This window comes from Stigmatopora nigra, unplaced genomic scaffold, assembly GCF_051989575.1.
Source record: "Stigmatopora nigra isolate UIUO_SnigA unplaced genomic scaffold, RoL_Snig_1.1 HiC_scaffold_27, whole genome shotgun sequence".
Classification (NCBI taxonomy): Eukaryota; Metazoa; Chordata; class Actinopteri; order Syngnathiformes; family Syngnathidae; genus Stigmatopora; species Stigmatopora nigra.
This window is the reverse complement of record NW_027551606.1, coordinates 2,136,990-2,160,290: the sequence shown is the minus strand read 5'-3', so window position 1 is coordinate 2,160,290 and position 23,301 is coordinate 2,136,990. Positions and strand designations below refer to the sequence as shown.

General features: G+C 39.1%; 2 protein-coding genes across 12 annotated transcripts in view; one reads left to right on the top strand and one right to left on the bottom strand.

The window, feature by feature from the left end:
• Positions 1-12,189, top strand: part of adcy7 (adenylate cyclase 7) — a 39,814-nt gene extending 27,625 nt beyond the window's left edge. For 2 of the 5 annotated variants that reach the window (XM_077711652.1, XM_077711656.1), the window contains 21 exons: positions 1,586-1,697; positions 1,766-1,893; positions 1,994-2,170; positions 3,142-3,274; positions 3,479-3,667; positions 3,755-3,798; positions 4,541-4,600; positions 5,879-5,956; positions 6,095-6,164; positions 6,237-6,334; positions 6,418-6,502; positions 7,133-7,270; positions 7,346-7,447; positions 8,443-8,639; positions 9,236-9,347; positions 9,423-9,581; positions 9,832-9,978; positions 10,055-10,162; positions 10,873-10,987; positions 11,071-11,195; positions 11,266-12,189. In XM_077711652.1, the coding sequence (XP_077567778.1) occupies positions 1,586-1,697; positions 1,766-1,893; positions 1,994-2,170; positions 3,142-3,274; positions 3,479-3,667; positions 3,755-3,798; positions 4,541-4,600; positions 5,879-5,956; positions 6,095-6,164; positions 6,237-6,334; positions 6,418-6,502; positions 7,133-7,270; positions 7,346-7,447; positions 8,443-8,639; positions 9,236-9,347; positions 9,423-9,581; positions 9,832-9,978; positions 10,055-10,162; positions 10,873-10,987; positions 11,071-11,195; positions 11,266-11,412 (2,524 nt within the window). In that variant the 3' untranslated portion in view covers positions 11,413-12,189. The remainder of the gene's footprint in view (positions 1-1,585; positions 1,698-1,765; positions 1,894-1,993; positions 2,171-3,141; positions 3,275-3,478; positions 3,668-3,754; positions 3,799-4,540; positions 4,601-5,878; positions 5,957-6,094; positions 6,165-6,236; positions 6,335-6,417; positions 6,503-7,132; positions 7,271-7,345; positions 7,448-8,442; positions 8,640-9,235; positions 9,348-9,422; positions 9,582-9,831; positions 9,979-10,054; positions 10,163-10,872; positions 10,988-11,070; positions 11,196-11,265) is intronic. The other 3 variants (XM_077711653.1, XM_077711655.1, XM_077711654.1) reach the window with 3 other exon arrangements.
• Positions 12,187-19,527, bottom strand: brd7 (bromodomain containing 7). Of its 7 annotated transcripts, none has more exons than XM_077711658.1 (17): positions 19,387-19,527; positions 18,712-18,905; positions 18,556-18,649; positions 17,934-17,994; positions 17,729-17,873; positions 17,149-17,259; positions 16,911-17,062; positions 15,999-16,110; positions 15,847-15,925; positions 15,669-15,776; positions 15,423-15,558; positions 14,671-14,782; positions 14,532-14,582; positions 13,491-13,548; positions 13,275-13,409; positions 13,061-13,192; positions 12,187-12,324 (listed from the first exon to the last, which is right to left on the bottom strand). In XM_077711658.1, exons 1-17 carry the CDS (start codon positions 19,520-19,522, stop codon positions 12,254-12,256), a joined length of 1,887 nt encoding a protein of 628 aa, XP_077567784.1. In that variant the 5' UTR covers positions 19,523-19,527; the 3' UTR covers positions 12,187-12,253. The 7 variants fall into 7 exon arrangements, with proteins under 7 accessions (XP_077567784.1, XP_077567787.1, XP_077567786.1 ...); XM_077711661.1 differs by having other exon boundaries at positions 14,541-14,582; XM_077711660.1 differs by having other exon boundaries at positions 14,532-14,579.
• Positions 19,528-23,301: the final 3,774 nt, after the last annotated feature.

Here is a 23,301-nt window from a genome sequence, read left to right as displayed (position 1 = left end):
TTTTAGTTCAAAAATCATTTCGTAAAATCTAAAAAATATATAAAAATATTTAGTTTTCCACTGTAATATGGAACATAATGATTAAAAGAGATTTTCCTTTACTAAGGAAAAAAAGCTCAAATAAACATTGTTTTAGATCTATAAAAAAATGGAATAGTTAAGGCTTTTGATCCAGTTCTTTTAATCCATTTATAAAAAAAAATCGAAATATTATATCTAAGATGGTCCGGCCCACATGAAACCGAGTTGACGTTATTGCGGCCCACGAACCTTTATTTCATACCATATTTGGCAAAATTTCTTGGTTGCAATAGCAAGACAGACACAGACACACAAGACATTGTAGACCTAGTTAAAAAAGAAAAACTGAAGCCACACAAGAACAAGCAAAAATATTTCACGTATGAAACCACGTCAAAAAATAAATAAATAATTTGGGCCTCTTTTATTGGCCGGGTCCTCAATCCAACTGCCTCGTTTACCTGTCCGCAAGCCCCGCCTCTAACTGCAGCACATTTTAGAAATGTGGCAACCTTATTTTGATGTATTTTCGCCACTCGTGGCACTGAAACGTGATTTGTTTTTTTCATGTGGATTTCCCTGTGAATGACAGATTAGTTTGAGTTGACAGACGAGTTCATCCACTCGCACGACACAACAATCAGATTATGTCCGTGTAGTATCTTCTATTTATTTCATGCAGGGTTGTGAACTCCGTTTGGTTCGCAGCCAACGTTAATGGCAACTAAATTTCAGGCCAGACCAGTTTATTCCTTTCCTAAGAAGTTCACCAAAAATGAACTTTCGATTTTGATGTTGATGAACTGGCACCATTTGAAACCACTCCTTTTTAAATATTTGAATTGTTGTATTTTCTTCAAAATTTCAACGTGTCTTCTTGGCTATCATTTTTAATTAATAATTTAAAAAAAACTATTATTTAGTTTGACACATTTTGAAGATCAATTACACTGCTGCTATATTTCTCCTTATTTTTAATGAAGTTTTTCTTATATTGTACTTTACAGTAATCCCTCGATTATTGCGGTTGATGTTGACCAGACATGGCCACAATAATTAAAAAAACAAAGTATGGCCACCTCTATTTAAAAAAAATCAAAATAAAAAATTTTAAAAAAAAAATAAAATAATAAATAAGTAAAAATAAAAGATCTAATAAAATGAATTTAAAAAAAAAAAAGATATTTTTTTACTTATATTTACTTTTTCACATTTTTATGAATTTACAAAATAAAATGTCATTAAAAATAAAAAATTGCCCCAGAAAAAATTGCAATGTAGTGAAACCGCAAAAGTTGAAACCGCAAAAGTTGAAACCGCAAAAGTTGAAACCGCAAAAGTTGAAACCGCAAAAGTTGAAACCGCAAAAGTTGAAACCGCAAAAGTTGAAACCGCAAAAGTTGAAACCGCGATATTCGACGGATTACTGTATTTACTGTACACCATAACTGTACGAATTCCCAAATGTGCGACTTAAAAAATCGTATTTCTACACCTGGTATTCACATATATACACATATACACCTCGTTTTCCACGGTAACACGCTGTCCATTTTCCCTTTAGCATTCTCTACGCCGACATTGTCGGCTTCACCCGATTGGCTAGCGACTGTTCCCCCAAGGAGCTGGTGGTCATGCTCAACGAACTATTTGGAAAGTTTGACCAAATCGCCAAGGTCAGTCAGTCGTTGCTCTTCTCTCGCTCACTTGTCGGGTTTTATTTTGAAACTTTCTTCTTTTCCAGGAAAACGAATGCATGCGCATCAAGATTCTGGGCGACTGTTATTACTGCGTTTCGGGTCTGCCTGTGTCTTTACCCAAACATGCTAAGAATTGTGTGAAAATGGGTCTGGACATGTGTGAAGCCATCAAGTGAGTTGCTCAAATCCAATGGCGTTTCGCCGCCATTGATAGAGCTAGACGTAAACAAATGGATTGGACGTCAATGGCGGTCACTTGGTTGACATTGCAGTGTTCTGACGTGCGTCAGGCAGGTGCGAGAGGCCACCGGCGTGGATATCAACATGAGAGTGGGCGTGCATTCGGGCAATGTGCTGTGCGGCGTGATCGGTCTACGAAAGTGGCAGTTTGACGTTTGGTCCCACGACGTGACGTTGGCCAATCACATGGAGTCGGGAGGGCTCCCGGGGTAAGTCAATAGTTATCATTCTGGTTTGGGTTTTTGTGGCAAAATGTGGTAATGCGGGATTTGCCAGATGCTATTAGCGTCCTCGTGAATTTCTCGTGGCGCCGTTTCGTTGATTTTGCGGCAAGTCTTGATACAAAATGGTGGCAAACAGTTGTTATTATTATTATTATTATGAGTGTCATTCCAGACATTTTATGTCTCGCAATCCATTCCTGTGTAAATAGACCAAATTGAAAAGGAAAAATGTGTGAAAAGTTTTGTAGTTATTTTTTTTAATGTAGCCTTTAAATGCAGTTTTTTTCTGGATCCAATTCTTCATTGAATCGAAAAATAAAATTAGAAATGGAATTTAAACCTTTTGAAAAAGTTGTTTTAAATCATATACATACTATTTCAAATATAAATGATTATTTGTTGAATGTGTCCCATCATTTTGCACATAGAGTAAACATTTATCTTTTTTTTTAAGTTTTAGATTTAAAATGTATCCTCCTGCTCAGCATTAATGGCTAGCTAAACAGCTAGGTTCTGGTCCTACAAAAAACGAAAAAATTACGGATTTCTAACCAGTTACAGTAATCCCTCAAATATTGCGGTAAATATAGACCAAAAAAACCCAAAAAACGCAAAGTAGGATCACCCTTATTAAAACTACCTTGAGTTTTAGCATGGATTTTCACATTTTTAGGAACTTAAAAAAAAATAATAATAAATCAGCGATATAGTGAAGTCGTGATATTTGAGGGATTACTGTACTGAAATAAGAATACGAGAATTATTTGATAAGCGTTTTCTTATATACACTTTTTGATTTGATTTTCTCTTGGTCATCAATAACATCTAGTTTGACAAATGTATGGATTGCAACAGTTCTACCGGCGGCAACCATTTTGAATCATTTGAACCGTAGCAGAGAAGTCAAATCTTATTTTCCAAGAATTTCCAAGCCAACACACATCCTCCCTTTCCAGACGCGTCCACATTACCGAGGCCACTCTCAAGCACTTGAACAAGGCCTACGAAGTAGAAGAAGGCGAGGGTCAACTCCGGGATCAATACCTCAAAGAGCTCAACGTCAGAACCTACCTCGTCATTGACCCTCGGGTGAGTTTGAAACCTGCCAAAACACTTTTTTTTGTGCGTACACTCGAAAAAATTGATCGCTTTAACGATGGACGACGGTTACAGATGTACGGCTCACGGATTTACGGCGCACGGAAAATAGAGTTTCTTGACTTAATAGGCTCTTATTTGGATGGAAATGAATGTCAGGCTCATCTTTTAAACACGTTGTCATAATGTTTGGAGTCCAAAGATCCCACGCACAGCGGCAGGAGCGTCCCCAGGCCTCGAGTGAACGATGGTTTGAAGATGCGAGCGTCCGTACGCATGACGCGCTACCTGGAATCCTGGGGGGCCGTCAAACCCTTTGCTCACTTGCAAAATCGAGATGGTTTTGCGGCAGACCCACTCGGCAATGGCAAGTCACTCTGCAAGGTATTTGTCTTATGGTAAATACCATATTTTGGGCGATAGAAATAGACAATACTTGAAATAATATGGATTTTTGGGGGTCTATTTCAGAATATCCCATTGCGGACGTCGACTCGCTCCAAGATTACTGAGAGGTAATTGAAAAGATGAATGTTAACTTTTTTAGGCTGTCTATTTTGGCCATGGATGAAGCTGTGTATTATTTGTTCAATCTGATTTCATGTTTGCATTTTTTTTTAATTGCTTAAAAAATCCTTTGAATTTCATTTTTTTAAATCTGATCTCTGTTTTGAAAACTGAAATTTCAAGGTTAATTCTACTATTTTTGCAAATGCAAAGTTTTTCTTGGGTGTTACCTAAAAAAGTTTAGCACGCTTAGTATTTGATGTGTTTAAACTGAATAGTAAAAAGTGAGATTAGACCTAAACAAATGTTCATTTTGGCCCGAATTGCTTGGAATATATTCATAAATAGGCGAGCAACTTCCAGTCTAGCGCTATTTAAGCGATTTTTTTTTTTCCAACCACGAAAAAAGACTGGAATCGGACAATATTATTTACTTCCACTACTTCCTGTTGGTGAAATCGATAAAAAAATCACTGTACTTAAATGTAATTTTTGGCTCATTTCATGACATGAAAAGAGAAATGCTAATACACCATATTTTTTTGCCAATTGAGTTTTAATGTAAAATTGAACAAATGATACATTCACTGTGCATCATTGTTCTGTGAATAAAATCACATATTGACAGTTTTTCATGGCAAATTTCCACATATTCCTTTGACCACTAGCGAGCTCAATAGCCATAGCACCCCACCATGGTTATCATATTTCTTATCATATCCTAACTTGGTCAAATTCTTCCAAAAACAGCTTTGATGAGTCACTAGAAGAGCGCTTCTCCTTGTCCACGCCCTCATTCAGCACCTATAAGTGAGTTTGAGCCCCTAAAGTGGCATAGGACCCCCCAAATAACACTTTTCCCAAGCACCCTCTTCTATTTAATAACCAGTGATTTCTTATCTTACTTCAAACTCATGGCCTAAAATTGTGAAACAAAAAAATACATCAAGAAAACCTCCTGGATTTCAAGCTGGTTGCTAACAAGACTAACCCTTACTTACCGCATGATACCTTCTTTTGGGGGACACCAAGCGGGCTGGGGTGTCAAAATGCGTCCACATATCTACTGCTCGCATCTGTGTGAGGCCTTCCTTCCTGACAGATAGTGGGAGGGGGCTTTCCATAGCCCCCTGAAAAGCTCATCTAACTCACCGCATCCGGTTAACACCCTCGCCGTGGACCACAGGCATGATCTATAGTGGGGGTGTCAAACGTGCAACCCGTGGATGTTGTGCAGCTCATTTGGCCGCCAGGGTGCTGGAGCTTATCCCAGCTGATTTTGAGCCAGAGGCAGTGGACACCATGAGTTGGTTGTCAGTCACTCGTAGGGCTCATTGAGACAAAAAAATAATCACTTGTAGCTAGGGAGAATTTAGAGCAGGTGTCAAAGTGGCGGCCCGGGGGCCAAATCTGGCCCCCTGCATCATTGTGTGTGGCCCGGGAAAGTTAATCATGAGTGCCGACTTTCTGTTTTAGCATTAAATTAAAATGAAGAGTATAGATGTATATTACATTTCCTGATTTTGCCCCTTTTAAATAAATTACTGTCATTTTTTAATCATTTTTTTCAGTTTTTAGTTCATTAATAATTTTGAAAAATCAAAAAATATGTGTGGCTCGGGAAAGTAAATCATGAGTGCCGACTTTTTGTTTTAGGATCAAATTAAAATAAAGAGTTTTGATATGTAACAAATTTCCTGATTTTACCCCTTTTAAATCAATAATTGTCATTTTTTAATCCATTTTTTCAGTTTTTAGTTCAAAAATCATTTTGTAAAATCTAAAAATATATATTAAAAAAAACTAAAATACACATTGTTTTAGATCCATACAAAAACTGAATATTCCGGGCTTTTAATCCAGTTCTTTTTAATCCATTTATTTTAAAAAAAATCTCAATTATATCTAAAATGGTCCGGCCCACATGAAATCGAGTTAACACAACCTGCGAACTAAACTGAGTTTGACACCCCTTATCTGTACCCATCCTTTTTCCCCACTTTGGGCTCACGTGGACACGACCTTTATTAAACCCTGGTTTCCATCGTTGACTGATTTTCATTAACGCTGTTTGTTTCTCGGACACAGGAACAGGTCGCAGAAGAGTCGCTTTGATGAGGAGCTTCACAACGAAATGACCACCACCATTGACGAACTGGGCAGCAAGTAGGTCCATTTCACTTAAAAAAGTAAACATTGTAGACTCTATTTGTGCCACGTTGCATTTGTACAGTTTATTATCGTTTAATATTGGGAATTACAATCATTAATAAGGGGAGCAATTTCCATTTTCTCCTTTCCAAGGCAATGGTACAAGTCGGAGGAGAGCGGCAGTTTAGCCATTTGGTTCCCCAAAAAAGACCTGGAAAAACAGGTAACTTGAAGATAAAAGTTCCACGTCCAATTCCTCGCATGGATCTCCATTCCAACGCGCTCACTTTTCCAGTATCGAGCCTTGGATTTGCCCATGTTCAAGCACTACGTGGCCTGCGCCGCCGTCATCTTCCTCTGCATCTTTTCCATCCAGATGTTGGTCACCAGGGAGTGAGTATGAGCCCCCGGCAACCACCGTAAACAAACCAAAACGTTACCCAACCACCATTGTGTCCTTTTGTGTCCATTCTCAGTCGGCACGCCCTTGGAGTCACCTTCGGTGCGTTGGCGTGCATCCTACTGCCTATTTTGGCCGTCTGTTTTGCCACCCATGCACAGGTTAGTGTGGAAATTGACGCCATTTTGCTGGCGTGCGTCCCGGACGGCAATACCGTATTTTCACGACTATAAGGCGCACTTAAAAGTTTTCAATTTTCTCGAAAATAGACAGTGCGCCTTATATTTGGAAAAACAGGAAAAACAAAAACAAAAAACCACCAGTGTCGGATATTTAAAAAACAAAAACGCCTGAACTGAAACAATACTGTTAAATATGCAGATGCCATCTTAGTTTACAAAATCTTCCATCATAAAGCTCCTCCCCCACTGCAAGATTTTATACAAAAAATCCAAAACCTCACCAATGGCTGCTGGCTCTAGAGGTGACTGTGTAGTGAGTGCTTCATACCTGGAAGTCAATAGTAGCTGCTGGCTCTAGAGGTGACTGTGTAGTGAGTGCTTCATACCTGGAAGTCAATAGCAATTACAGTATTTTCACGACTATAAGGTGCACTTAAAAGTCTTACATTTTCTCCAAAACAGACAGTGCACCTTATAATGCAGTGCGCCTTATAATACAGTGCACTTTATATATGGAAAAAATGTCATTCATTGAGGGTGTGCCTTATAATGCGGTGCGCCTTATAGTCGTGAAAAAACGGTAATCGACAATGTGGCGCCTGTGTTCAGCGGATGTTTCCAGAGAAGCTGTCGGGGTGCCGGTGGCTGGCCTCGCTGTCGGAGTCAGTGGTGAAGAAGCCGTGCGTTCGCCTGCCATTGGCTGCCGTCACCATCGGCGTCATCGTTCTATTGGCCGTCTTCAACTTGGTCAGCAGAATGTGCTTTTTCTAACATTTTATAGCAATTTATTATTTTTTCTTAATTTTTTTTGTTTTCCCACAGTGCTTCATTGAAGTTGCTTGTCCAGAATGTTGTGGTGATGACGTGGATTCTGTGAATCGTTCCCAGACGCTGGACTTGGACGGAGGACTCTTCTATTTGCCTGTGAGGGAATTTACACTTTATTGCTTTAAATTGGGGGATGAGGGGGGATTGCGTTTAAAAAAAACAAACCAATTGTGTCCACTTTGGTGACCACTGTCCATTAAAATATATCTATATTATTAAACTCTATAATTTAATATATAATTTGGAAAACCTCGGTATAAACTACCCTTAAAATATTTTTCATACTGTTTTTGTCATTATACTCTCAGTACAGTGGTACCTCAATTATTGCGGGTTATGTACACCAGACGTGGCCGCGATAAATGAAAAATTGTGAAGTAGGGTCACCCTATTTATAAAAAAAATAATATTATGTATCATATATTAACTGCAAGAATATGTTTGTAATATCTAATGATAAATTGTATAAACAATAACAACAAAAAACAATTACAATTTTTTTTTTAAAGTATAGATAAATATATATATATACATTTTTTTTAAATAGTTTTTTGTTGTTTTTTACTTCAGTGCTGAGATTTAGTAGCAAGTGGACAACCGGGGAGTGGCTTCCCCTTGTGAGTTACAGTGTGGATTTTCACGTTTTTACGAATTGACCCAAAAAAAATTAAAAGTGAATCCCCCCCCAAAAAATCTGCAATGTAATAAAGCCACGATATTCAAGGGTTTACTCCAGAATCAAGCCATTTATTCCATTTGTTTGACTACAACACAAAACTCTTATCTCCAAATAAGGATTAAGAACAATTTGATATTCATATTTCAAATTGAATATTTCTTATCCTTTCGTTGGCTATTTCTTGACTTCACATCACACTAACACACTTCATTTTTGCCCAAAATACACAATTTGAATCCGATATTATCATAGAAATGTAGAAACCTTGATCCCAAAAGCCATTAATGGATCTTATTTAGTCATCCCCATTACCTCCGATGGTTCCCACTTGACCGCAAATGTGTACCCGTTGTACTCTTAACAGGAATGTCTTGTCACTAGTATGTCTTGTCCCACTGTCCTCGTCCCGCAGTACTCGGTGTACTGCTGCATCTTGTCGCTGATGGCTTGCGGCGTCTTCCTGCGGGTCAGCTTGGAGCTCAAAGTCCTCTTCGTGGCCGTGGCGTCCAGCGCGTCCTACATCATCATCCTCAGCACCAACAGCCGGCTTTTCGCAGGCTACGCCAACGTCCTCCACGCCCGGATTAGCGGCGCCGCCAACTGCAGCAGGTGGTGTTTGATATCACGATAAGGGCGCTAATGTCATCGTAATTGGAAGATAGGGAAGAAAAAACAATCGTGGGTAAAAGTACACGTTCTCCGGTCACATAGGAGGGATTTACAATGGTTGGGTTGGGCTGATGTGTCGTATGATTTTGAGCATGGGTGTTAAAGTGGTGGGTCGGGGGCTAAACTTGGCCCGCCATATCATTTTGTGCGGTCCGAGAAAGTAAATTGAGTCCCGACTTTCTGTTTTAGGGTCAAATTCAAATGAAGATTAGAGATGTATATTATATTTTATTTTTTCCCCTCTTTAAATCAATAATTGCAATTTTTAATCATTTTTTTGTTTTTAGATCAAACAGCATTTTGTAAAATCTCAAGATAGATTTACACATATTTTCTGTTTTCCACTTTAATATTGAACATAATTAAACATATTTTTTCAAGTCAATACATTTCCAAGGCATTGATTGACAGATCCCCAAAATTTTGACAGAATTTTAACTCGCGTGAAAAAATAAACCAAAAAAAGCTTTTTTTTTTCCTCATACAAACAAGTTTCAACGTAAAAACTAAAAAATAACCATGTTTGTTTCCCACAGCCTGACAGACGAATCCCTGGTAAGACTGGTGGGTCTGGTCAAGCACCCCCAGGTGATGAGCTGCATCTACATCACCTTATTCCTGGTCACCATGCTCATCATTTCACAACAGGTGCTGATTTATAAAATTTCACTCGTGTTTCCAAGGCGATTTTGACAATGTATTTGCCCCGCCCCCCAAAACCAGAACGAGTCCTGCTTCCGCCAAGACTTCCTTCTCAAGTACAAGAACCACACGGAGCAGGATGAGATCGAGACTAGGGAGAACCTCAACAGGCTGCTGCTGGAGAATGTGCTGCCTGCCCACGTGGCCTCGCTTTTTGTGGGGGAGAACAAGAAAAATGAGGTTCTATTTTATTACAAACTTTAAAAATTCTCGTTGTATAACACTCAAGAACAAAACACATATCTTTTGACCAAATTATACGCCCTGCAAAATCTAGTTTTTCATATTTATAAACGGAAAAATCCTTGCAAAATCGAAAGAAAATTGAATTTCAGTATTTTGTGGGCCACACGAAAGCCCGCGGTGAGCCAGATTCGGCCCCCATGCCACAGTTTTGATGGTGTTGTTGTTGGCTCATCCCCCTCAACAGGATCTCTACTACCAGTCGTACGACTGCGTGTGTGTGATGTTCGCCTCGGTGCCCGATTTCAAGGAGTTCTACACCGAGTGCGACATCAACAAGGAGGGCCTGGAGTGCCTGCGACTCCTCAACGAAATCATCGCCGACTTTGACGAGGTGGGTTGCCCCGCCCCCCTAACCGGGAATACACCGGAACGCCTGTCCACCTCTGTGTCTTTTCTTCTCCCGACAGCTTCTGTCCAAGCCAAAGTTCAGTGGCGTGGAGAAGATCAAAACCATCGGCAGCACGTACATGGCGGCAGCCGGCCTCAGCGGAGCGCTTGGGCAGGAGAACCATCAGGTGATGAATGGATGCATTAAAATGTGCCATTGAGGCAAGTTGAGATCATTAAGACACAAAATATTGTTACTTGGGTAACAAGTTGGAGACCACTGCAGAATATGCATGTATAATTTAAAAAGAAGATTTCATTAATTTCAGCTCTCCTAGTTGAAATGAACTTGATGTTTATTGCCATTAATCAATGTTTCATGATACCAATTTACTAAGTACCAATAGCTACTCTGTGACAGATCTGCCAACCTCCATTGACCCCATTTAGGAGTGAATGCGATTTGCGTAAATTCGATATAAAATATAAAAAAATAAAATAAAACAACGTGCAATTTAAATCAAACTGTTATTATCATGCTTGGAAAATTCATGGTGCACTCGTGTTACCAGATGTATCCGGTTTATAATGCAGTTGAATTAAATGCGTTAGTAAAATAGCGGAATCCGTAGCGATGGTGGGAAATTTTGGGTGCTTAAATTGGAAATTTGGCACTTTTCCGAAATGTTTGCTTCAAAAAAGTTTAGGTGACAATTTTTTTGGATTTCTGGAGTTTAAGGAGGTTATCAGGACCCAATGGTAACTTTTTAATACATGACTACTACTGTTCCTAGAAGGGTTAATTGCATACTACAAAATAGGGATGTTTTTTCTTAACTATCATTTTCTGCAACAATTTAACTCACACATTACCTTAATACTTTTTTATGCCAACAAGGACAAAGAGCGGCAGCAGGCACAAATCGGCATCATGGTGGAGTTTGCCGTGGCGCTTGTCGGCAAGTTGGACGGCATCAACCGACATTCCTTTAACAGCTTCAGGCTGCGTGTGGGTGAGTCCAAAAAAACAACAAAAAACCCTAAAACTTTTTCGCCACATTCCGGCACACCAGAAATTAAAATACTCTCGTCGCAGGCATCAACCACGGTCCCGTCATCGCCGGTGTGATCGGCTCCAGGAAGCCTCAGTACGACATTTGGGGTAACACAGTCAACGTGGCTAGCAGAATGGAGAGCACTGGCGAGTTGGGAAAAATCCAAGTACGTCACGTTGTCGCATTCGCCTTGAGGGTGGTCTGCCGATTTGACATTTTTGCTGTTTTATCGGCAGGTGACGGAGGAAACGTCGGAGGCGTTACGCAGGTTGGGCTACTCGTGCGACTGCCGTGGATTAATCAGCGTCAAAGGGAAGGGCGAACTCAGGACTTTTTTCGTGTGTACGGAAACAAACAAGCAGCAAGGATTGGGCCTCAGCTGAGGATTTTTTTTTTTTAACAAAAAGCATGCCAGGAAAAGGCAACTTGGTGCGAAGCTAGTGTTTACACGACCCTGACAAGGAGGGAATGTAATACTGACATGCTCCTGCGGGGGCACTGGAGGACATCGTGATGGACGAAAAACCTAAAAAAACTTTTTTTTTTTAAATGCGTTTTGGAGCGCACAAGGATTGCTGATTTTTTTCATGGATTACCAAACAGGCATTTTTTTCTATACTTTTTTTTCTTCCCTTAATAGGGTTTGAGTCCAGAACTTTTTGAGTGTTTTTGACGAACACTCCTTTTAAAAAGTAATGGTGATTTTTTTTTTTGAATGAATTCTTCATGCTCCGCCCACAGGATCTGATAGGGAAAACCACCTGGATTTTTTTTTTACTCTTCCTGACAATTTAAAAAAAAATTACTTAATGTTTGTAGACATTTTGTGTCAGACGAAATTGTTTGTGGATCATATTATCAGCTTTGTTACTGTGTAATAAGCAGTGTGATTCAATAGGGGTCATGTTTGTGTATTTAACTCATTCCCTGCCATTGATGGTGCAAGGCGTCCAATCCTTTTGATACGGGGAGGAGCCTTTCCCAGTTTAAATAGATTGGACGTTTATCAGCAACTGTGTGCAAATCTATTGCTGTGCCGCCTTATGAATCTCAATCATTCATCTTGTCTCTATGTGAATATTATCATTAATACTGTCGTGTATATTTGCCCGTTTCTTGAATGTGAACAAAATGTCCTGAATAAATTATTCCCAATATGAGTTGCTAATACCCAAATTTTATTCAATGTCAAAACGAGGATTTTTGTGCAAAAAAAATATGTTCTCAAACCATGGTGATGGGTATGGACTCTGGACAACTGGCTGTGGCGTCCGTGTTTTCTCCCATTTCGTGCACTGAAAGACAGCAATGATTGAGAACAATGTTAATTTTTTGTTGGTCTGGGCAGAAAGACAACCTCCCTGAAAGCACTGAGTACCAGTGTGAGTGACATCATCATTGCTCGCCAGTATCACAACTGCCATAAGCAGGTACATGTCAATGTTCCCTCTAATTTTTCATGTAAAACATGCTGTGAAAACACGAAAAACATAAGAGTGGACAGAGCAACTGCCACTGGCTGCTACCTAAACGGCGCCATCATGGGGAAATGGGGAAAAAAAGTTTGGAATTTATTTACTGTGCGCCATATGATTGCTGCTGCACGGAGAAGACGAGAATACAGCGTTCCCTCGGTTATCGCGGTTAATGGGGACCGGGACCACCCGCGGTAAGTGAATTTACGCAAAGTAGGGATTCCCCTTCAAAACTGCTTAATTTGAATTTAATTTAATTTTTTTTTATTTACCCACCTGTATACAGTACACCATATAAAATACAGGTAGAGAGTGAGATTCATGTTATAACAAAAAAAAACCTGTAAAATATGTTGTCTCAATGTAATATTTGTATTTTTTTCCCCCAAAAAATCTGCGAAGCTCTGAATTCGCGGTGGCTGAACCGCGAAGTAGCAAGGGAACACTGTAGTGCGCAATTGCGCAATCGTGCAGCTTAGAGGGAACATTGATTGAGAAGATGTTCAAATTTAACGTTAGGCTAAGCTTACATTTCCAATTAGAACAGAATATTCACCTGAATCGAGGTCTACAAGGGCTTCTGGGGGTAGCGCAATTCCCATAGCCTTCCTGATAGCCCCAATGCTGCTAATATCACACGGGGCCACTTGACCAGTCAGCTTGGCTAGGTTCCCCGTCACTTTTTCGGCTGCAAATATGCGTATGATTAAAAAATGAACTTGATAACACATTCAATTGAAACTTTTTTTGTATTTTTTTTTTATCCATACCCAGCTCCATCTCCTTAGTGCTAGGCGCCAGCAGGCAAATCATATTGGGTGGCTGCTTGGTGCTCAAACGCTCCCTCTGTGCTTCCTGTAATTCCCGCAAGAGCTGCGTGGTCTCGTCCAGTTTTTGCTGCACGTCTGTTGCCAAAAGAATCGATGATATTGACCCTCAATGAGGTACATGTGTCTTGTAGTTGATTTTTGATTTTTTTTTTTTACCTGCAGAAAGCTCCTCGGGGACAGGCGTCTCTTCCGAAGCATCAGATTTGGACACCTTCTGAAAAGGTAAGAAAAAAGCATAAGCATTCCAAATGGAGGTATTTTTTTTGTTCAAATTCATGTTGATGCACTTAAAAGGGAAAGTCAATAAGGTGTACTGGGGGGCCAAACAGAAGAGCCATTATATGTAGATTAAATATACATTTTAGTCAATAAATTAGCATAATCACCTTTTAGTTTTGCACACAAAAAAATCCTGGCTTTTCCTACACAATTATAATCTGAAACATTTATTAACAGAAAAAAACAAGGTGATTTTCCTATTTTAATGATGGCATCTAATTCCCTTTTATTTTGCATCTAAAGTCAAATGTACAAAACATCTATCTGTCTAAAAGATAGATGGATAAAATATTTTCTTTGAATGTCATCACCCCAAATACATTAACTACTCTTTCTGTAATAACCGCAAAAAAACAAAGACAACATATTTCTCTATTTAATAACTATGTATCGCATCAAAATGTCAACTATGCAAAATACCCACGTTTCTTAGTTTAAAAAAACTACTTTTTTCCTATTTAACTCAAAACTTAAACGACAGCCAATAGTCAGACAACTATTTAATGATAGGTTCCCTTGATATTTGGTCTAATGTGCATCAAAATTAAAAAGAAAAATGCTTAACCGCAAAAACTATGCTTGCCTAACAGAGTCAAACATTCATCGAAAAAAAATGGCAAACACGACCAAGTGTGCCTTCACCCTGAGGGGCGGATGAAAACAAAACTCTCCCCCGGGGTCTCGGTGAGCCGTGTTTTGAAGATGTTTCCATTCGGATCACAGCGAGCGGGCGTTGTGTTGACACAGCTGTTAGCAACAACACGCGCTTTGACTTCCAAACATCACATGCTGTTAAGGTTGTAGTTTTTTTTTCTTCTTCTCCCACTTTCACTGACATTTTACACACTGGTGGGAGAGCATCTGTTCGTTTGCTCATGGCAAACGAACAGATGCTCTCCCACCCACAAAGATACTTACATGACTTACATTTGTATCAACTTTCTCCTCTTTTGAAAGCTGCTCCACCTGCTGGGCACACAAATGCAATCATGTTTTTGTTTTATAATGCTCTAATAAAGTCTTTTTCCTTTTTTTTTGAAGGGAGTAGGATTATTACTGGTTCGGTCTCCTTCAGTGTCTTGGAATGCTCCCCATTGGTCAATGCATCTAGAAGGTTGTCGGCCATTTTGTACACATACTCGTCCGACTTGGATAGGAACTCCGACAAGCTGCCATCAGCAAAGTATTGATTAACGGCAGACGGAGAAATGGTAAGATTACCAAATTTTCTCGCTTATTAGCCGTATCCGCGTATAAGACATATTCACATATAAGCTGTACCCTTAAAATTGTACATTGCACATTCCGGAAGGGTGTTGCATGCACGTAGACAAATTCAAAAAGGAGGTCATGTGACCAGTACAACCAGGAAGTGTGTCCGTAGCGGTCTAGTTTGTCATCCCTAGATAAGATGGCTGCGCCTTAAGCGACCAATGGCAGGCAGAAGTGAGGTTTTTTTTCATGTTTTATGCAAAAGTGCGTTTTTCTTTCATTTTTATTCAGGCGTCGAAATAAATTTTGATTACCTTTGGCTAAAAATGTTGCCTGAAATTCAAAAAAGTCACTGGCATAAATTATTCATCCTATTCTACATTTTGGGGAAGCGTTTCTGGTTTATTGTTCAAAGGTCAAATATTAGGTTTTCAAATCAATGGCCTTTGAAAATGTTGATTTTCCAATATCAACTTCAGTATTTCTAAGTCTGGTCATTTGTCAGTCTGAGCCAGTTCCAGACTTCACAACCACATTTTAAATCATCAAGTGAAGTGGCTCTACTTCCACACTATTCAGAAACAGATAAAAACTAACCTGTTTGGGCCCTGTTGGTTGGACTCTTCCCCGTAGAGGCTGTAGATAAGATCAGAGTCCTCTTTGCTGACATTCGAGAAACTGGAGTCATAGGTCGGCGCGTAGGACGTGAACGGCCCGTAATTCACATAGGACACTAAACAGAAGCACATATAGAATAGCAAATTTGCATCAGTTCAGACCTTGACCTTCTCTATGCATTTTTTTTTGGTTTTTCTCTATCTATGCATTTTTTTGTTTTAGTACCTGGAGTGAGACGGTTCCTCTTGTCCTCACGGAAGCCTTGGAGACAATTAATGCCACTATGCACACGAGTGGACATCATGCCTAACTTGACGGCACAGTGCCCCGACTCTGTGGAAACAATTGTTGTTGTTTTTTTTTTTAATACAAATCTGTATAACCAATGCAGTTCTGAATTTACCTCCTACAGCCGGATCAGCCGGGTTGACAAAAGCCAAAGTGGTGGAGCCATCAGCTTGCTTCTGTCTGCTAAACTCCAACTGGCAACAAAACATTGATGGTAAGAAATCTCCACCAGGTTTTTGTCCCATTGCAGAAGTCATGTTTGCTCACGTCGCATTGCAGCACTCGGTTGGACAGTTTACCCCCGGACTCCTCGATGACCTTGCGGATTTCTTCCAGCTCCTTCTCGGTCTCTTCTTCTTTGGTTAACTTATCTGATCTGCTGATGACCAAAAGGTACCATACTTTATTTAATATACTGCACAACAAAAAGTTAACTTCAGTCATCCCCTTAAAAACATGTTTGATTTTCTTCTCTGCCAGGTTAACAGTTCCACAAAATAACTGTAAAGTCGCCACCCAGGTTTGTGTTGTTCTTGTAGATACTAACTTCAAAGTCCTAATCGTTGGCCATTTTTTAACCGATTGTCTTGAAACTTGGGAGCAATGTAGCCTGGGTAATTATCAATCCTTGGAGCCAGATTTTTAATTTTTTTTTATTAGACCTGACTAATTCTATTGTAACTACAGGTTCTGATTTGGTATGCTAGGGGACACTTGTGCTTTAGTTTGTGGAAGTGTTTTTTTTTACCTTTAGTTATGGATTATTATAACACTCAATAGTAATTTCTAAATTCCAATCAACTTGAAATTTTTGTCTATATTTTTCTACTAGACAGCAATTTTTGAGTGAAACCCTCTATTTGATTAGTACAATGCTAACAGGTCTGAACATATCTCACTCAATAACAGCCTATGACGTATCTTTCATTGTGATTTCCCCCCCATTTTTTGATCAAATTCTTTTTTCGTTACGTCACTACATTTTAGGGACTTAGCATCACTTATTTTGAAGAGCACAATGACGCACAAAAAGACGTCACAGGGCAAAACGAGACATGTTAAAAGACATTCCTGGCGTTCTCCGCCACTGGCTTTACATAACAACACTTAAAGGGGGCATTAAGATAAAAATATAAAAAACTACAAGATGGCAGACATTGAGTGTTGACGGATGACCACCTTGGCGTGCCGGGTGTCTGCGAACCCTCGCTAGCTTCTCTCTTGGTTACTAGGCAGGACGACTCTTGATCTTGGCGCTTCCCGGCGACCTTTTCTGATGGAGCGAGACCGGACATGAACTCAATGCTCTGCTTCAGGCTTTCCAGACGCTCCTGTAGGTGGAAGAATGTAAGAATGTAGGAATGTAGAGGTTAAAAGTAACTTGGTTGCCCCCGTGTGGTGGATTACTTTTACACACCTTGCTAAGAATCTTCATTCCGGAGTGTAGCAACTTGCGAGCGGCTTTGTGGTAGATTGTTTCGGGCTTGTTGTACGTCGTGGCGTTCTCGCACATCGTCTTGAAATCGGTCTGCAAAGCCAGTGGAATGTATTTTAATAACAATAATACTTAAATAATATTCTGTGCATACATTGAAACACATTTTAGAAGAAACGTGCTTAGTTTGCTTTCAGAAAATTTGATATTTTCAAAGTTTTGCTGGGATTATTATGTTTGCAGACCTTTTCAAGTTGACTGTTAACTCAGAAAAATATGCTGTGCACTTTTTGGTCATTTTTTTATATTTTTTATTTGACTAAATTAATCAATATGCACATTGGTGTTTTTGTTAATCACCCACATCACACTGTATTAGATAAACATGTATTTGTATATATTTTTGTTATTTTTGCATCACCACCTGTTGATTTTAGGGCTATTCTGGGTGATTTTTTTCCAGTCACTTTCAAATGATAGTTGGGGTAATTCTGAGTCACATATTTAATGAAAATGAATGTTAAGTTTTCCTATTTCTCAAATAAATCAAATACTCTCTTACTTTAAGCTCATCCAATGACATGTAGATTTGCTTCTTTACTTTGTCTTTCATAGTGCTGAAGTCCATTGGCTGTCTAATAATGCTCGTGTAGCCTGGAGCAATCAGGTCCGTCACTGGGAAGGCGAAAAACGCACTGGGGTCTTTCCTGTGCAGTATGGGGCATTGTTAATAGCATGAAATTTACCAGAAAAAAACTTTTTTTTACCTTTGCAGCTGTCTGATGAGCTGATTCAGTGCTTCTTGTAGAGGTGTTTGCTCTTTCTCTGCTGAAGACACCATTGACAAAAAAAATCAATACAGTAATACCTCAACATACGAGCAATTTGAGATACGAGTAAAATTTGGGGCAAATAGAGCCTAACTGGGAAAACGAAGGTATAAAAATGTAAAACAAAATTAGAATTAAGTTTAGTGTATAGTTAGATTAATCATATTTTTGAGTGTGTCTACATCACAATCCAAATTAATTTAAATTTGTTTATTTTATGAGTGCTTTGCCGTGCAAAAACGTCCACCTTTGTGAAATCCGTCTAATTTTAGTACTATTAAACACATTTTAGTACTAATAAACCACTAATTATTTGTTACTTCGTTAATAGATGGCAAATTATAACGAATAAAAATGTTTTTTCAATCCAATATCCTGTTTTTTGGTGTTTTTTCAGAAGTTTGGAACAAATTAATTAGTTTTTAATCAGTTTCTATGGGAAACGTTCATTTGAGTTACGAGTAAATTGACATACGAGCCCAGTCCCCAAACAAGTTAAGATCGGATCTCGAGGTACCACTGTACAGCTAACAAACAAGATATGTATATTCTAGAATACCTTCCAGTTTATCCAGCTCTGATCGAATAGGAGTCCTGCAGTTTTCTCTTTCATCTTCCCCATCCCCTTCTTGGCCCTTTTTCCTTTTGATCACCTACCATTAAAATACCATAAATTACATCGGCCATGTTAATCAACGGGAGCTTCATTCATTACCTTCCTCTTTCCTTTGTCGCTTTCAGGTGTACCACAGTTCCTTTCTTTCTCCCTTTTCCTCTTCTTCCTCTTGTCCTTGAATTTATCACAGTCTGGTGACTGGTCGTCGTAGAAAGTGTCACGACTGGAACTTCCCGTGGTCACCTCATTGCCTGAGACCTTCAGGACCAGCTTCAGTGGGCGTTCCGTGAAATCTGTCAATCATGTAAATATGAGCTATATAATAGGGAACTCCGATTTTGACCATAAATAGAACAATTGCGGGTTAAGCATATAATTGATAAAAGACAATACACTTTTGAAATCAAAGAAATCTAAAATTTAAATATTAACACATTTTGTAAACTCAAAACAGCACATAATTGGCACCACACTTGTAAACACGGTTCAAAAACAACCTCATTGAGGAAAAACATTTCGTAGTAAAATATCAAATTGATTCAATCAAATGTAGATCCGATCTGTTTAAATGTGAACTAACCAAAATGACAAAAAATAGTCTTCAAAAACACGTTGAGGGTGCATCTTGCAAAACCACGTAGCCTGTTAGCTTAGCATAGAAGCTCAGTAAAATACGACCGTGCAATTCAACCGACAGTCACGAAATAAATATATCTTTAAAAAGAATTAAAGGGGGAATTCAGTGTTTAAAGTATATGCACGATGAGTACAAACCTTCATGTGTGTGTTTATCTGATCTGTGTTTCTTGTGTTTTTTCCCCATTGTTTGTATTTCGCTGTGGCAGACAACGACCACTCTGACTTCTTCCTTGCCCGGACACTGGTTCAGAGAGTAACTGAGGGAATGCATTCTCGTTCGCCATCTAGTGGTAAGGCGGGAGAACTGCACTTGAAACTGACTATTTCTCGCCAGCAGATAGCAGAATAACTCAAGAATCGTACTACTTTGGGACCATCTGTTGATTCAGCCATCGGAAACTCGTTCTTTTTGCCCATTCAGACGAAAAGAAAAGGTAAATTGCTTCCTGATGCTATGAATGTTTTTGTTGTTCAGTTGTTTGTTTTGTTGTTAAGGGTGCTGGAGACCATCCCAGCTGACTTCAGGAACCAAAACAATGTTTACATTTTTGATTCTTCTTATTTTTCCTATTATTTCCCACAAAAGTGTATGTAAAAATGATGCAGTGATGTCCTGCCGAATGAAAACATATCTCACACTCTATTAATTATCATCAGATCATCAACATTTAGTCCATTTTAAACACAAAGGAGGGATTCCTGGACTGACAAGAGGTGGTCTTGATGTCTCCAGGAAAAGTGAGTGTAATCAAAGCTTTCCGGCTCCACCAATCTCAATCGTAAGCACCCCCAAAACAACAACAGCTCATGCAATTATTCATTCCTTTTCAAGTAAGGTTTTGAAGTCATCGTCCCCCCCCCCCTCCAATCCCTCCCCCCATACTCCTCATATCTCCTTCCTCAGAAAGTATCTTTGATGACGTAACAATTCCACAACCTTTGATTCTCCATCCACAGAAGATGTGGCGACCAAAAGACCGGCGACCAAAAGACCGGCGACCAAAAGACCGGCGACAAAAAGACCGGCGACCAAAAGACCGGCGACCAAAAGACCGGCGACCAAAAGACCGGCGACCAAAAGACCGGCGACCAAAAGACCGGCGACCAAAAGACCGGCGACCAAAAGACCGGCGACCAAAAGACCGGCGACCAAAAGACCGGCGACTAACAGACCACAAAATTTGAGTGCAAAAAGGTAAGTTATTGCAACAAACTGAGATTTAAAAGCTTAAGTTGCGCAACATACTGTTTATTTTTATACATACCGTATTTACTCGCATATAAGCCGCCCCGCGTATAAGCCACACCCTTAAAATTGACATTAAATCATTAAATTTTTACGATTTCTTGCATATAAGCCTCCCCCTAATTCACAATTATCACTTCCATATTCATCTAATCTAAGTTAACTCATTTTCAACTTAAAATTTCTTTTATAGTAACAACTTTTGCACAAATTTTAACATCAAAACTGGTTAAAAACAAGAAACTGTATATAATAATATAAATCAATACGGGGGCTGGACTTTGAAGGCATCCTTTTTAACTAGCGGATAAAAAAAAACACATTTATCACTGGATTCCTTCAAAAGACACAAAACCAAACAAGCCAGCCTACCTGATGTTTTTGTTAGCTTTTAAACATTTCTGAGTGTGTTTTTTTTTTTGCGGTTGTGACGGCGCATCGCATTACCCACTGAGTCTTTGAAGGCCCTCATTGCGGAGGCCTGGCCCGTGTGGCCCACGCCATCTGCCATGACAAAAAAAAAAACAGTGTGATGGGGGCTCCTCGCTTTTGTCCACTCGCACCTTTTTTTTATAATGTCATCCCGGCAGGACAATAATGGCCGCTCGTAATTAAGCTTTTCCCGCTTCGCTCGGACCAAACCAGACAATTATCGTCATCCCGTCGCGTTGATGTTCCAGTGTCGGGATTGGACAGTCACGTGGTTTCTTTTATTCTGACCAGCGGGGTGGAAACTGATACTGGCGGACTGGCGGGAGACATTTTGGTTTTGTTGTGGACAAAATAGCTAGAAGAAAGTTGGAAAAAGATAAGAGATTGGTGGAAATGGTAGGATAATAAAGTTGGGAAGTAATTGTAGGGATGTAATAATACAATACAAAGTAGTGAGTAGAAACATTGGCTACTTTATGTTTTCTGTTCTTGTTTACATCAAACTTTTTGGTTGATTCAATTGATTCCCTTTGTCACAAATTCGAAATTTTGCGAAAAATTGCTTTCCTGATTTCACAGTTTTCAGGCAAAAGAAACATTTACATTTTCAAATTGCTATTTTTTTCCTCCTCCTGCATTTTAAAAATCCAATTTACCTCATTTACACACACAAAAATTGTTGTATACAGTTTTTTTTTGCCAAAAACGTATGGCTATCCAAAATTTGTTGAAAACATATCCATTCATTTCCAAAAGGAAAAGGACCCAACAGAAAGTGACCTGAAATGACTAAAAATATAATCGTTTGTATACAGTTTTTGCCCAAAACGTATGGCACACGAAAATTTGTTGAAAACATCCCCATTCATTTCCAATAGGAAAACGTCCCAACAGAAAGTGACCTGAAATGGCGAAAAATATTCAGCAAGTGGCTCAAAATCCCCAAAAACCAATAAGGAATGATCCAAAACATCAAGGAAGTGACCCAGGAATGCCGCAAAATTACCAGGAAAATGACCCAAAATGTAACCCACTGCCCACTATTGACATTTAGAGTGGGAGGGCTTCAAAGTAAGTTATTTCTACTCCCTATTAGAACCATGTATAAAGAGGAGAAAATGGTGATGGCTTATACGAGAGAAATTGTCATTTTTTTATCAATTTTTTGTACTCCTATTAAAAACATGAATATGGAAGGGAAAATTGTGAATCAGGAGGCGGCTTATATGCGAGAAATTGTCAAATTAAATGATTTTAAGGCAATTTTTAGGGTACGGCTTATACTTAGAGGAGGCTTATATGCGAGAAATTGTAAAATTCAATGATTTTAAGTCAATTTTAAGGGTACGGCTTTACTTATAGGAGGCTTATATGCGAGAAAATACAGTAGTTAACAAGACGTGATCAAAAATAACACAAATTTCACAAGATTTCTGCCACATTTCCAGAAATAGTACATCCTAGGATTTAATTGCTACGTTATTCATGTTATCTTTTTCCAATATTGAAGTAAAATAACTGCCTTTTTTTCCTTGTGGGTGTTGTAAAGGCATCGCTTTTTGGACCTCATACTTTTTCTTTATCAAGGCTTTCTTCTCATATGAACTTTTTCAAAGGATCCAACGCACCGTCGTTGGCGCGCTAGCTAGCTTTGAACACCCCCTCCCCAAAAAATCCCCATCTGTCTTCAGATGTTCGGGAGGAGAATCCAAGCTATGATTGACAGAAATCACTGGGTTTCACACCCGTGTACCTTTCTTCTCTCTCCAACCCACACACACCCACACACGGCAACATCCCTTTGTCGTGTGTGACGCGACTGTACCCGCCTATTTTTTTAAAGGGAGGAACCATCAGTTAATAATTGAGTCTAAGGAAACGGAATAATACATTAAAAAAAGTAGCATGTGGCGTCGTGTATATACAACGTGATAAAAGTGAAATATTCATTACAAGGATTTAATAGAACATATGCATGCACAGTGAGAAAAAAATACCATTAAAATATGTCATAAAAATAAAGTCTTTTTTTGGGGGAATAGTACCGCATTTTCCTGACTATAAGGCGCACCGCATTTAAAGGCGCACCCTCAATGAATGGCACATTTTAATTGTTTCCATATATAAGGCGCGCTGGATTATAAGGCGCCCTGTCTATTTTGGAAAAAAAATCTAAGACTTAAGTGCGCCTTATAGTCGTGAAAATACAGTACGTTTTTTTTAGGATTTTTTTGTTTTTATTCTGCGTGGAGGCCACTATTGGTTGAAGTACTATTGTTTATTCAATATATTTTCTTGCATTTATCAGTGTCAGTAAAGATTTTGTTGTTTTCCAGCCTTATTCTATTTCAAACTTGACTGTAGAAGCTAAA